Consider the following 14,772-nt stretch of genomic DNA (forward strand, 5'->3'; position numbering starts at 1 on the left):
GGAATGGTGTTTCAGATATGGTTAGTTCATACAGGAATACTGAATGGGTTGTAGTAAGGCATGTACAGTTTGAAGAATACTGCAGCTTTCAACTCCAATAATACCAGTTACCAAAAATAATGACTATATTTTTATACTGTTTGATCTTGTCAACTGCATTTGACTTTTGCAAAAAACAGAAACACATTCCTGTTTTTGTTGAAATGAGACAAACGATTCAGCCTCAGAGAGAACTGACATTGTGTGCTATACACTTCAGAAGGAAAACATACTGTAGGCTCCAGGTGGTTCACTCAGCCTGCATCTGGAAACTTCACTGCCCAGTGCTCACGCATGTCTCAGAAAGGGTGGGAAGAGGAAAATTAACTGTCCAGTCTCCCTTACATCTCCCATCTCCCTCCTGCAATCTACTAATTTCTCATAAATTTGGCATTTATGCCTTTACCTGATTCTCTAGAAAAATGTGACATCCTTTTTATTCATGGAGTGACAAATTCCCATCTTTCCACCCCACTCCTTTCCGCTGTAGAAGCTTGGAAGTCCTGCAGTATATTTCCAGTATTCCCCAGAATCAGGTGATTTCTCCTCAGGCAGGCCCTTGTTCAGCTTCCATGGTTCGTCTCTGTCTTAGATGGCATGGTTACTGTAGCTTATGTATGTCTGCTTGGAGGCCAACACTGCAGGTGAAGGTGTGGGAGAAAGAAGTGAGAAAGTTAAAAATCCATAGGTGACACGCAAAGATGGGAGACAGTAATCTTTCAGAGCATATGGTGGAGTCCAGATTGATTTATGGGTGACTTCATCAAGCGAGTGCAGGTGGACCAATCATAATAGCAGGATACTGTAATGTAAAAACTGTATTTACAGGAATGATATATCCTCCATCAGTATATTGAATTTGAATTTAAATGTGTAATTTGCAATACAGGAATGTCAGTGTGATTCAAAATAAACTATTGGATTGATGTAAAATGAAAAAAAAAAAATAACACTGATTAGGGCTGCAATTAATGATTATTTTCGTTATGGCTTAATCTGATTGTTTTTTGGTTTTTTCTTAGTCAATGAAATGAATGTTTTGTCAGACCAACCTAAAAATATTCAATCTCCAGTGATATCTGTACATTCAAGACGCTGGAACCAGAGAATTTGTATATTTGTTTGAAAAATTGATCAGAATTGATCAACCTTCTAATCCTATTGACTACTTTATTAATCAACTAGTTGTTTGAGCTCTAAAACAGAATTAATAAATTCAACCTTATTGCATTGAATAACTACTGTTGATTGTCGCAAACATTTGAACAACAAATCACAGTTTGCACATTGAAATATTTGTCAAGTGATTATGTGCAGTCAGAATCATTGATCCTGTGCAAATGCCTGCTATTACAGTACCATTCAGGAAATCAGAGAAAACTCTTTCATATTGTTTTCTTCACAGCCGACTATATGTTTAAATTTTATTACAAAAAAAGCACTATATAAAGTCACCAAGCAGATCACAGCAGAGGTATAAAATGCAATAGTAACCATTCAAATGCAAGTCTGTTACCACATGCAAAGACCTGAGATTTCTGTGTGCACAAAGCAAAGCATGCAGCAGTCCGTCACTGTATTAACATTTTCTAATTGTACGGCATATTAGATGTAAAGTCCTATTAAGACAATACAGTATGTGATCTGACTTGGCACTATACTTGTTGTCATCAATGTTTGATAATAGTGCTCATTATTCTTTGACATGCTTTTCTTGTTTCATGGAATTTTTTTCAGCTGTGAATAAAACAGATGCACCGGAGGGCCGAGCAAAACTAGTAATGACCATAGACAAGTCCAAACTGCTGGTTAAATGTGACTGTCATACCTGTGTGTATGTGTGCAGTCATGCTTGTATGCACACATATGTCTGTATGCAAGTGTCAGTGTGTATGTGTGTGTGTCATTTTTTTGAAATAAAACTGTCTTCAGCGAGCATGCTTGGTGGTGGTAATCACACAACCAATCTGCCAATCTGCCCACAGCAGCCTTGGCTGATTAAATATGTCAGAGGGGATGAATCCAATCAGAAGACAGCTGAAAGCCAGAGTAGGGGCAAAAGTGCTGTAGAGGAGAGATGTGTAATGGTAAGCATTTTTGTATATTTGTCAGTGCCATGTTGGGTGTGTGAATGGGGGCGGTATTCTCGCCATTTCATCCAAAGCATCTCTTCCAAGAGAAGCATTGATAAATGAACCTTATTTTAATATTTATGTGCTGCGAGGCCAAGATAAAGAATAGATGGTCCAGAAAGAATTGGAGCGGGCAGCCCCATCTGTCTTTTCCTTTTCACTCTTATTGTTGTTGTTGTCCCATTACCACAAATTCCTTCTTTTGTCAACAGGGAAACAAATTACAGGGGACACATGGCTATCGCTTGTCTCCTGCACTCAGGCAGAGTGGTGTCATCTTCCCAAATTAACAGGCTTTACCATGCTGATTGGCCATTTTACAGCACCACACACCAATATTGTCCATCCAAGTTAATGTTTGTTGGTCAAGGGTGGATTTGTGAAGGCGTGATTACTGCCTTGTGTCATTCAGGGTGCTGTATTTTAGCCAAGGGGCAGCTGGGGTCCTTTGTGCATAATAAAGGCAGGCACGAGTGTTGTGGTGAACATTAGCAGAAATTAAGAGGAGAAAAAAAAGTGGTCACACATAGTAGAAGGGCAAAATCATTGTCTAATAAGGTTACCTGAGAGTCTAAAGTCCCTCACAAGGGTCCCCTCCCTCAACACAGTCTGACACATAAGCACAAAGAGCAGTTGTTAGATGTACAGTTCAAACCGAAAGGTGAGAATCAGCACGGATAAATGGGCTTTAAAATAGGATAAGATATAACAGCTCCATTCTGAGGTGGGAAAAGAGGCATGGATGCAAGTGTGGGCGCAGGCTTTCTAGTCCTAATACACACCATTCTATACTGTTCAGCTTGTCAGAGTATAAAATCAGGACTAGCAGTAATCAGAACATGTGTGGTTGCTTGATTGGATTTAAGCCTGCCCCCACACAGGGACTGCCTACTCATACATTTTATCTTGGTGATTGAAATATCCTCTTTTCCAACACTAAGCTACCCGTCTCCTTTGTCCCTTTCAAAATCAGAATAGTGTGGGCACCCTGTCACACCTCCTGATTCACAAATCCAGTGTGGTTAGAGTTAGTGAAAATGGAACCGTTTTTTTCTGTTCCCTGTATTCAAAAAGCAGGATTATCCTGGTGAATCACAAAAGTTACTTACAGCCTATTTTTTTCTATTTCCAGTATTCTGTGTAGCTTATTTAGAACATAGTAATATTTGAAATATTACTGGATCTTGTTTAATCAAAGAAGAGTAATAAATTTAGCTATAAGCATTAGTTATCCTGTCATTGATCAATAAAAAGCTGAATAATGTAGAATTAATAAACCTAATCCTATTCCAGGTAGAAGCTAGATAAAAGCCACTCCTACCAGTCTCTAATCATTCACACAATTCTGTTTGTGCCATCGGCAATGGTTCATGACCCCAGAAGAAGACAAAGTATAACACCACTTCAGTTGGCACAGAAAGTACACCCTTATATCTTGTATGCTCACGTAACGCTTGCTAATTTCCAGAACTGCTGAAGTGAGAAATAACACCGCTGTCAATTATGTTCACCTAAAAGGAGATCATAAATTTCAAGTAGACATGCATATTCTATAACTGCTGTATTTGTATGCCGACACCGCTCATTTCATCAGCATAAAATCAGCTCCTGGTTGAGGTCCACTGGAACACATTTCTTTCTCTTTTTTTCGTTGTTGTCTTTACTGCTGTATTAGTAATACCAACCTTGTGTTTCAAGACTTTCACAGAGTTCAGACTTTGCCTCTCCGTTGGGCCTCAAGCCACCTTTGGGGTTGAACTTGTTGGACATGGTAGCTGCAGTGACCACAGCCTTTAGGCTGCGCTTGCGCTTGGGTACGTTCTGCTCTGGATGGAAGAGAACCACGTATACCTTGGGCATGTAGAGCATTCCCAGAGACACAGATGCACTAAGGCTTACGGAGATGGTCAGGGTTGTGGTCTGGATATACATCTGTAATTAGGAGGAGACAGGAGACAAAAACAACAGAATCAGTTGTTGAGCCTTAACTTATTGGTGATAAGTGAAGTTTAATTTAAGAGCTTTCAGTGTTGCATTTAAAACAAGCACTGCATTACTCAAGTAACGTGTGGATATTATAGGCTTCTTGTGTAGAAGAAATTAATTTTGCACTGCTCATAGTATCACATAATCCTCACATAATACAATGCGATGACATACTGTAACCTTTATTCTTCTTTTATTTTCATGTGTGGGTTCATCACTCCTGGGGTCTGCTTTCAATGAGGTGTTTGTTTATTTATGGTATACAACTAATAGAAGTGCCCCCTGATGGGTGTCTATGTAGCCTGCGTATAGATGTTTTCGCCCTGAGGTTTTAGACAACAGCATAAGGATTGTGTGCTCTCTGAAGCCAGTGACAGCTGCAACCCACAGCTGGGGAGCAGATATATAGCTACAGGCAACAAATATGGAGTACAGAGAAACATCCTACAGCATATTAAAAGTGCCTGCAAGTGATTCTCCATCTATGATAATTATTCCAGAGCTCATACACCGTCCATCTCTGATTTGTAGGTGTAAGGTATGTAGTAGGTTAGCGCAGGGGCTGTAAAAATATGATATATTGATCATATTTGATATTGAAAGGTGAATGTCAAGGTTTTTACAAAGAAAATTGAGACAAAAATAGAAATCATAGTGTAGAAACCATTAAAAACCATTAAATTCCATGAAGCAAATATGAGATAAACAAGCAAGAAGAGGACAGTTCACTTTGTGATTTGGGTGAAAGTCATACAGGTCTTCTGAACTTGATGAGCACACGGCAGCGAGTGTACAGTGGAAACACAGCTGGCAGACATCCTTCAAAGACATTTGCCTGAGGTTTTGTCTGACATTACATTTGCAGACATCACAAATGACTGAGTTGTTTGGCATGGGAATCGCCCAAAGGCCTCTTCACCACTAGCATTTCAACAGTTATAAATGATGTTTCCTAACATGGCATTATGACATATGTTGTGTGTATGTGAGCTTGTGCAACATTTATCTTTTCTGATTTTTTTTTTTTTTAATCGGTTTTACACCACCATGATCATCTGGGCTGGAAGGTAGATATCTGTTAGTGTTAATCTCATAGAGGTGATAATATTTCAAATGAATCATAATATGTACAGGTTTTTCACACATACTACAGGTAGAACATTGTGTTGTAGGGGAAGATGTGCAAAGTGAAATAAATAGCCTGGTCTCTTGTGCACTGACTATGGTATAATTTAATGTAATAAAAAGCAAAAACTGTACAGAAGCCTGGCGCAAATTAGGCTCATAATACCATGTCCGTTTAGAAAAAAAAAGAGAGAAAAGATGTCAGTGCAAAATGGAAGTGATAGGGCATTGTGTTCCATCATACTGAAAACAGCACATGAGCCCTCCTTGGTGATAGAGGGGGAGTGTTGTAATCTCCTGAGAAGATTACACGTGGCCTGGGGTGAGTTCGGAACAATATTGCTACCCCTCTGGAGTATAGAGTGGAGTCACTCTGTGAGGGGAGTCAAGACCCTTGTCCACTTCCATCGGCCCCGGTGACATAAATTTTCCCTGACACGCCGATATGATTGCCAATCTGCTCCATCGGCACAGCAAGGGAACAGGGCCGGGGACAGAAACTGAGCCATTATAAAGTTTCTTTGAAGCAGGATTGCTCTTTTCTGTCATTAGGCTTCGAATCTTTTTTTCCGGCCAGCTGCCAGAGCTGTCTCTACCTGTACATAAAACATGTTAACAGGATCACACTCAGGTTGTCCAAGTCTGGTATTTTTTTGCACATGTTCTAATGACTATATCTTATATATATCCTATATTTATTAGTCTCTGGCAAACCTATGCATTTTTTTACAGAAGACATTTTTATATAAAATACTTTATAATAATTCCATTTAGTGTCTTTGGGTCCTGGTATTGTATGTATAACTGTAACACTGTCATGTGATGTGTTGTCTGACCATGTAGGAAATCAAATGTTTTTATAGTTGTTCCCACCGGTCACACTCAAAGGTAGCGTGAAAAGCTGACTGGCACAGAGAGGGGAGGGGAAGGGGAGGGGGGAGGGGGAGGAGCATTTAAATACGGGGTTAACAGCACATATTTTCAGACATTGCCTCCTGGAAGGCTGCCACAGTGATTCACTCAGCAGTTCGCAAAAGTGCATGACGAAAAGGAGTCACACGACGTCACTTTCATTGAATGAAAATGAAATGTAGGTCAAGCTGAAACAAGCAAATAATTCAACAATGGGCGTGTGGTTAATGATGGCAGCAAGTTTACAATCCAGCTCGGGCTGCAGAGAGAGTGATTTTCACTGTGAGCACTTTAAAAAGCTGCCTATTTGGAAATACTTTTAGATTTTGGTAAGAATTGGGTATGAATATTTCCTGACTTTTTTTGGGCCATCGAGTAGCGTATCTATTAAGAATAATTCATTTGATATCTCTCTCAAGAGGGGTATATGGTCTATGAAGTTTTACATCATAGTACATTATTTTTTAATGTGTAGATATTAGGATACTTTAAAAGACATGTTTATGTTGAAATAAATATACCTATAAGTAGTTGTCTCGTCTGCCTCTTACAGTATGCACATAATACACAAAAATACATATTCGAATGGATCAAACCAGTTTTGGCAGCCCTACTGAACTGTATTTACTACAGTACTGTATATTTGTGATGTTCTTTTATACTGTAGTCATACAGTCAGTCTCAGTTTAATTTCATGGTGTAAATGAATGTGATTCTTTGTGATAACATAAAAAGTCTTGGATTTGTGTAAGTGCCAGTTGGATAAGATTGAAAGAAACCTTGTTAGACTGAGAATTATTCCCCCTCTCAGTTTATCCACCCGGAGACACAAGTGACAAACAGAGATTATTTGTATCTTGGCTGCCTTTTTCATCGCTGGCTGTGTTTACTTGCATGGAGTACCTTTGCTATGGACCACACTCTGGGGAAAGATACTCACTCCCTAACCTCAAATTCAGTGTTGCTGTGACATTATAAACTAGTTGACAGAACAAATATAGTCCACCAGCAACAAAGTACAGCAAAGATCATGTCAAGTCATTGGGTGAACAATCTTATAGCATTGGGTAGCAGTCTGGCTGCCTGTTGATGCTAAAGGGCTTTGACTAAATCTACAGAAAAAAACTAAAAAACATATCTAGCAAACATCAACTAATGTCCTCTTCTATCATAGGCCCATTCAACATTTCTCCTTGTATTATTTAATTCAGAGTGTTGAGTTGTGCTGTTTGTTTTATATTATTGTACATGGCAGACATATAGCAAAGGAAACATGACTAAAAGCCTTACTGTTTTACTCTCCCAATGTTCTCTTTCTGATCTGCCTGACAACTTTTTTTTCTTCCTGTGTAACTTGGCAGAAAGAAAAAGGCAGATGACAATTTCCCAATTACAAATCGAATAACAATTTATCAAAAGATTCATGTAAAATTTGTATTTGGGAGAAAGATTGTTTTCTTGTGAACTGTAATGTTCTTTATGTTACTGGGTTGCTACAACTGTACATATTTTCAAACTGAGTAGAAAATTAGAATGTGTCCCTCCCGAAAAGTGTACTTCTCTCCCACAGTTTTGGTCCAAAAAACATTTTCTCGTTAGGCATTTGTCTCTACACCAGTTTACTAGAACTAAATGTTCATGCACCCACTACCTTGCCTTTTAACAAACCCCCTTTTATGTTGTTTGCAATCCAGAGGCTGCTATAAAGTTGTTATTGTTATTATTGTGCAGCACTATAGCAATCTCATACTGCTTTTACTGAAATCGTTAGTTTGACTTTCTCAGCCTCCGCTTCTTTAATGTACATCTGTGTTGAGCAACCTCAAAATTGGCACTTGTAAAAGGTAATTTGTGATGTTGACAAGAAACATCAACATCCACAGTAATTTTATGCTACTTCACAAACACGCGTTATCTATTTCTTTGCATATGAATGTGCAGTGATTGACTACTCGGTATTCCCACCCAGTGAAGCTGAATCACAAACACACAAACACACAAACACACAAACACACACACACACACACACACACACACACACACACTCACAGAAACACAATTAAAGAAAACATATCCAAGCAAACTTGAGGTGAAAGAATTATCCTCACAAGTCGGCTCTAAAAGGCTTGTAATCCCCACAGTGGAGGACAAAGCCCATCATCTCACGATGAATAGTGGCAGCATCCACCATCACAAGGCTGATGCTACAACAACAAACATAATTTAAGTGGCCATTTTCTCCACAACGAGGCACACAGGAAATATAAAAAGTCCAAATGGAAAACTGACATCCAACATGCACAAGTGAATTTAATCGACTTGCTGCTATTGTGCTCTCTGTAAATACAGTGCAATTGGGGAAAAAAAGCTTAGTGACTGCTTTGGCATCTGTGCATGGATCTAAAACTCGGTTGGTTATTTTCTACTTTGACCACATTTCAAGTGGCATATTTACCTTTTCTGCTGATTGTGAGGTCCCAAAGAAGATGGGGATGAATGCGAGCCATACAATGCAAGTGGTGTACATGGTGAAGCCGATAGGTTTGGCCTCGTTGAATGTTTCGGGAACCCCTCTGGTCTTGATGGCATAAACTGTGCAGGTGACCATCAGCAGCATGCTGTAACCCAGCAGACAGATGAGGGACAGATCTGATATATCACATTTCAGAACGCCACGGGCCTTGACAGGATTGGCCGTGCGCTGGTCCTCGTAGTCGATGATGGCCTGCGACGGGTCGACACCAAACCAGATACACACCCCGAGGAGCTGCACTGATATCAGGCTGAAAGTGATTACTAACTGGGAGGCTGGGGAGATTAATCGAGGGGCACTAACCGACACCTTTCCCTGCTCAAAAATTCTGTAGATCCGATTGGTCTTGGTAAGCAGAGCTGCATAGCTTATGCTCATACCCAGGCCTAGGAAAATCCTTCGCAGTGAGCATATGACCACATCAGGAGTAGAGATCATGAGGAATGTGGTAGCGTAGCACAGAAAGATACCGGTCAGCAGCACGTAGCTCAGCTCTCGACCTGATGCCTTAACAATGGGTGTATCATTGTAGCGTACGAAGGTGACGACCACAAACAGAGTAGCCATGATACCCAGGACAGCGATAAGGACGGGGATGACCGCCCACGGGGAGCTCCACTCCAGCTTGACAATGGGAATGGGAACACAGCCCGTGTGGTTCTCGTTGGGCCGCAGATCAAAGCGACACATCTTGCAGGTGTGAGTGTCCGCCTGATACTGATAACCATCACAGTTCTCGCAGTGCCAACAACATGGAATTCCCTTCACCGTCTTCTTGCGCTGCCCAGGACGGCAGGGTTGGCTGCATATAGAGGACGGGACTTCTTGTGTTCCACCAGGCCACTGCATCTCATTGATCTGGAAGAAGAATTAGCAGTAATGAACCATTTATTTCACTAAAACTGTTTTAATTAAGATTAGAAAAAAACAAAGTAAGTTAAAGGAGTCCATTTTTGGAATATACTTGAAAAATAATTTAAAATAAGTAACACACAACATAGATTAAAAACACATTACATAAAGCTGAGGCATAAATATTGTTGTATGGATTTTGTAATGTATTTCGTTATGTAAATGGACCTTGGATATATAACCATGCATACATATAAGGAAATATTTATTTGTGTATATTTTCAGTGTTTTATTATGTGCATTATGTCATCTATGTAGGGATCTATTCAAAAGACTAATGTACTGTAAAAAGTGTTGGTGTTATACGCTAATGCTTAAGCCTACACCTTTTTGGTCAGAATCAGCTTTTTTTTGGTTTATCACTGTTTTTAAGGGAAATTAAGAAAATGAGGACATATGAGTATTTACTTGAGTTGTATGCATTTAAAAAGGACCAAACTAAACTAAACTAAACTACTTGCATGCTGACATCCCTAAAATCCAAACAAGGTGAATCAATACTGTGCACTTCCTCAGCATTATTGCATTAAGATAAGCTTGTAACAAGAATTAAAGGGCACATTTTAAAGTAGGATTTAACTAACACACAACATTAACACAATTTACTACATATTGTTTCACTTCTTACATGTTAAACAACATAATGCAAGAGAAAACACTCTTTTTATCAAGACACTATTGTGTAAACTCAACAAATTACACTCAACATAAAACACCTTTCCTGTTTAATTACCTCCAAGGAATGATGTACTTGAAGAAAGATAAGTACATAGTCTAGCTGCATGATACTGCAGTCTCAACACAGGGCAGTGCAGTATCATACATGTGCTTTTTTTAATGCAGTTGGCTTAAGATGACCTATTAAGTGAAACACGGTGTGCAATGGGTTGGACGAATATTAAATTATTCAAATAAACATCTGGATGGTTTAGGTGATTGGTTTTGTATGTAAAAATAAAACTCCATACGGCATTTTTGAATTTTCCTGGGAGGTCTCTGCCAGGTGAAGCTGGCAAGATGAGGTCTGTGCAGCAGTAACTCGGCACCTTGATGTCTCCAATAATCTAATACCACACCTTCATTATGTGCATCAACAAAATAAGAACGCCCGGGGGCTCATGTATGAATGATGCATGACCACAAAACAATGATGGATACGCATTGTTCGTTTCATGGTTTGGAATTTAAAAAGAAAGCAATTTTGGTCTCATATGGTACGCTGCAGACTCTCTGCCCCGTGCATGTATATCAGCTTAAGTGGAAACTAGTATTTTATTGTATGTAGTAATGATGGCAAATAGCAAAATAAGGTTGATGGAAAAATATGGCCTTGTCTTTTCACAGCATTATAGACCCACTCTAATGAGCATAATTATGATGGAAAATATTGTGGAAGTTTTGGAAGTACAACACAGTCTGCATTGCAATGCCTCTGTTTGTATGTCCATATATTGTAAAGACAACCAGAAGGATGATTAGTTATATCCACTGACTATTGACCTATAAAACCTGACAAAGCAAGATGCATTCAGCATAATTAATGATAGGAGGCGAATTAATGATACTTTACTATGTGTGGGAATACTAGAGTTACTTTAAATAGTAAAGATACACAGAGGCTGCTGTGGAATGAGAGAGTATACATGAATTTAGATTCTGTTGGCCTTGTCTTATGCTTAATGCCAATTGATTGCTCATTTAATTCATTTCTAGATGACTTGTGGTCAAAACACCCATCTTCCATTTGGAGAAACTTCAATTTTGTAGTTGTATTGCCATTTTTTTTGTCTTGTAAATTCTTGACAAGATAAAATTAGCTGAATTAGTAATGAAATGCTAATCAAATATGGGATGTTTAATTCATTATTTTTCCAAACTGTAAAAGTTAAGTGGATATTGAGCATTTTGACCTGTACTAAAGTCATATGTCATATTGTGAAAAAACATACAACATTAAATCATCATTTGTACTAATATTTAAAATATTCATACGTCCAAATGCAGCTGATCTGTCCAGTGGCCAATGATCTTATATTCTGTGGTGCTATTTGATATCTGGTATTGGTAGATTTCATAGCGACCGGGAGCATCTCCATTCACGTTGAAGACCACCGGGGTGCCAGCGATTCCTGAAGATGACAAAGAAAAGTATTTGTTATTGTTTTAAAGTGCAAAACAAGATGGTATCAAGTCAAGCTCTCATTCTCATCAGGCTCTTAGATGAAACGAGGCTTCAAGGGGAACTTGAAGCCAGTGCTGTTACAGTGTTAATGATGGGAGCAAAATCGATGTTGACAGCCATGTTGTCCTGGTCGTTTGAGGAGGGCCAGGGCTGCTGTCTGTTCATGTTCCCATATCATTTCACACTCCTTCATTCTGCTTATTGCCCCATTGCTTGTTATACACAAGATCCTCCTCAGAGTGCTAACGAATGACAGCACTGATTTTAATTACCACTTTGAGGTCTCTCTCATCTCTCAGTTTCCTGTTTCTCCCTTTTTTCTGAGCCAACTATGAACCCCTCTCCAGCTTCACCACTTGTTATAAAAGTGTGGTGTGAGGGAACAAGGACTCACAGATTTAGTGATGAGAGCCCGCCACAGAGCGTCTCTGAGAAAAGGACCATTAATAGCATCCCCATCTCACTCTATTTGCTCCTACCAAACTTGCTGTCTCTCTTTCAATGCAAGCCCTTAATACTGAGCAGTTGTGAAAAGTGGAAATGTGGAGAGGAAAGCAAAAAAAAAAAAAACCCAAACAAACAAAAACAAGAAACATAACCTGTAGTTTAAGTGTGTTTTGCATTTTCTACTTTCAATATCTTGATGTTATGAACAATAGATTCTGGAGCTACTTCAGTTCAAATGGATATCACATTTTCCTGCGACAGAAAATTTATACACATCCTCGTCAGACACTTTATATTTTTAACCCAATGCATTTTGGAGTGAGTTTTTCATGTTCACAAGTATTGACTACTCTCTCTTCTCTCATAAGAATAAAAGGGATTATTTATTTGAGTGTTTTGTTCCTTTTAATAGGTCACCATATCGATTGTTGATTGTGAGTCAGGCTTCGGGACCAGACTTGTTTTCTCCCTTCTGCAAACTTGTGCATGTCAGAGGTCTGATCAAAACCCATAGGATTTAATTGCATTAGTAGCATCCTGCTGAATTATCTGGAGGGCATGTGTAAGACAACAGCAGGCAGTAAGGTGCAATTATGAAGATTTTCTTGGCCATCTCAGCAATACAGGAAATTGAGTGGGATGTTCCTTCTAATTTGATTGCTTCAATCGATTAGTTTCACATCTTAACTTGCAAATAGGCATTTTAATTTTCATGCACAGCCAGCAAATATTAACAAACAGCTTGTTTAATAACCTGGTAGATTTTCTCTGGAAACAATGTAGAAGATAACACTTAAAAATTAAAGCCATGCAGTCTAGTAAAACCCACCTACTGACTAATTTACAGAAAATAAAATGGTAATAGTAAAATACTTAATTGTACTCTGTATGTGTTGGACTGCTTTGAGAGCTGCCTTGCCTTGTGAGGCACTTGGGTTTGCAAGATCACTTGTTAGGGTTCAAGTTATGTGCTTGTGGCAGAACAGTGGACTGTACAGATATACAATGCATCTCCACTTCCTACCACTATGCACACCTGAAGCCAGGAGCTGTCATCTTGCCTGTGTGACGTCATTTGCAGGCAGTGACTGCACAATAGAGTCAAGCAGCGGGATGACTGCAGCCATCTGTAATATAGCCATCTACCACGGGATGATTAAGATATTTTGGCTTCACTTTTTGGGAGCTGTCATGACGTCCATATTTGTATATAGTCAATGGTTTGGACCAATCAGCGTCATATGAAGAACTCCTGGCAGCCATGAGTGTGGGTGAGATGTGATGACAGCAAGAAGTTGGCCCGTGATAGACGGATGCTTCATTCAATCACCTGCCAAGTATTATTTGAATGCGACGGCCCTTTTCCAAGGACAACTTCTCAGATAGCTCTTTGTAACAAACCATCTGACACATCAGGATAACACAACCATAGTGTGGATGATGCACTGTATAAATACTAACATGCATTGTACATAAAATACATACATATATAAAAATTATTCATTTTCAGCTCAGTTATGACAATAGCTGTGAAACTGAGTGTTGTGTTTTTGCATATCTTAAATGAATATTAGTCTCAATCCAGCACTGACTGGTCTGTTAGTTAGAATTGGCAACCTGCTTAAAACATTTTTTAATTGATTTTAAGGTTGTTTTATTGCAAGAGACACATTTAAAGCTCTACATTCTTTTAAGAAACACTTGCGCTGTATTTAAACAGACTTAATTTTGAGGATGTCACGGAAGTCATAGCAAATTAGTGAACATTTCACTCCATTAAAGCTATTTGTCAAAGCCACAAGAAATCTAAAGGGTTTAGAAATGTAAAAGATACAGGTACTGCTGTTGAATTTATAAATCTGAAGGTTACTTCATTTAACTCAGTTTCTTTGACATTTGCTACAAACATGGTTCAGTTACAAGTTAAAGAAAAGAGAATTGCCAGTTTTTCTCGTGAATGCAAAGCAGTAATTTAAAAATTCCAAGATCCAGAAGTGTCAGATATGTAATTTATTACTATTTTAACTGGAGGCCAGGCCTTACATGGTTATTAGTCATTCAGTTGGGCAGAGTTAAGCACTGGCGTTGATTATTTCTTCATCGTTCTCTCTCGTTTTTATAACAATGACCTGAGGAACAGAGTTAAATTGTATCATATCCTCATAATTTGCTGTACTGCTTAATATTCCTGCTTTCCTGGACAGGCAAGATCCATTGATAAGCAATACTCACACTCTTTAATTTCAGATTTTTCTATAAACTGTTGTATCAGTTTGGATTAGTCTGTGCAGGGAAGAAGACTAATTCATTCTGATGTAAAGAAAAGTGGTTCCTATTTGTGTAACCACACATCCACAGCAAAAGCGTATTAACATTCCCTAATTACTATTAATGTCTGAGCTAATCACTGTGCCATGTAGTGATATATGATCCTGTGACTGAGTGCTTCCTCAAGTTATATCCAAATTCAATTAGTAATCAAACCTCATGACAACAAGCAGCTT

The 14,772-nt window shown here is 38.8% G+C and overlaps 1 protein-coding gene across 1 annotated transcript in view; it reads right to left on the bottom strand.

The window, feature by feature from the left end:
- Positions 1 to 627: 627 nt before the first annotated feature.
- Positions 628 to 14,772, bottom strand: part of LOC128356806 (metabotropic glutamate receptor 4-like) — a 126,893-nt gene continuing 112,748 nt past the window's right edge. Inside the window, exons 7-10 of the mRNA XM_053316937.1 lie at positions 11,632 to 11,768; positions 8,650 to 9,585; positions 3,857 to 4,103; positions 628 to 677 (exon numbers count right to left, since the gene is read on the bottom strand). Coding sequence (XP_053172912.1) covers positions 628 to 677; positions 3,857 to 4,103; positions 8,650 to 9,585; positions 11,632 to 11,768 — 1,370 coding nt within the window. The remainder of the gene's footprint in view (positions 678 to 3,856; positions 4,104 to 8,649; positions 9,586 to 11,631; positions 11,769 to 14,772) is intronic.

The sequence above is a fragment of the Scomber japonicus genome, chromosome 4, assembly GCF_027409825.1.
Source record: "Scomber japonicus isolate fScoJap1 chromosome 4, fScoJap1.pri, whole genome shotgun sequence".
Taxonomy (NCBI): domain Eukaryota; kingdom Metazoa; phylum Chordata; class Actinopteri; order Scombriformes; family Scombridae; genus Scomber; species Scomber japonicus.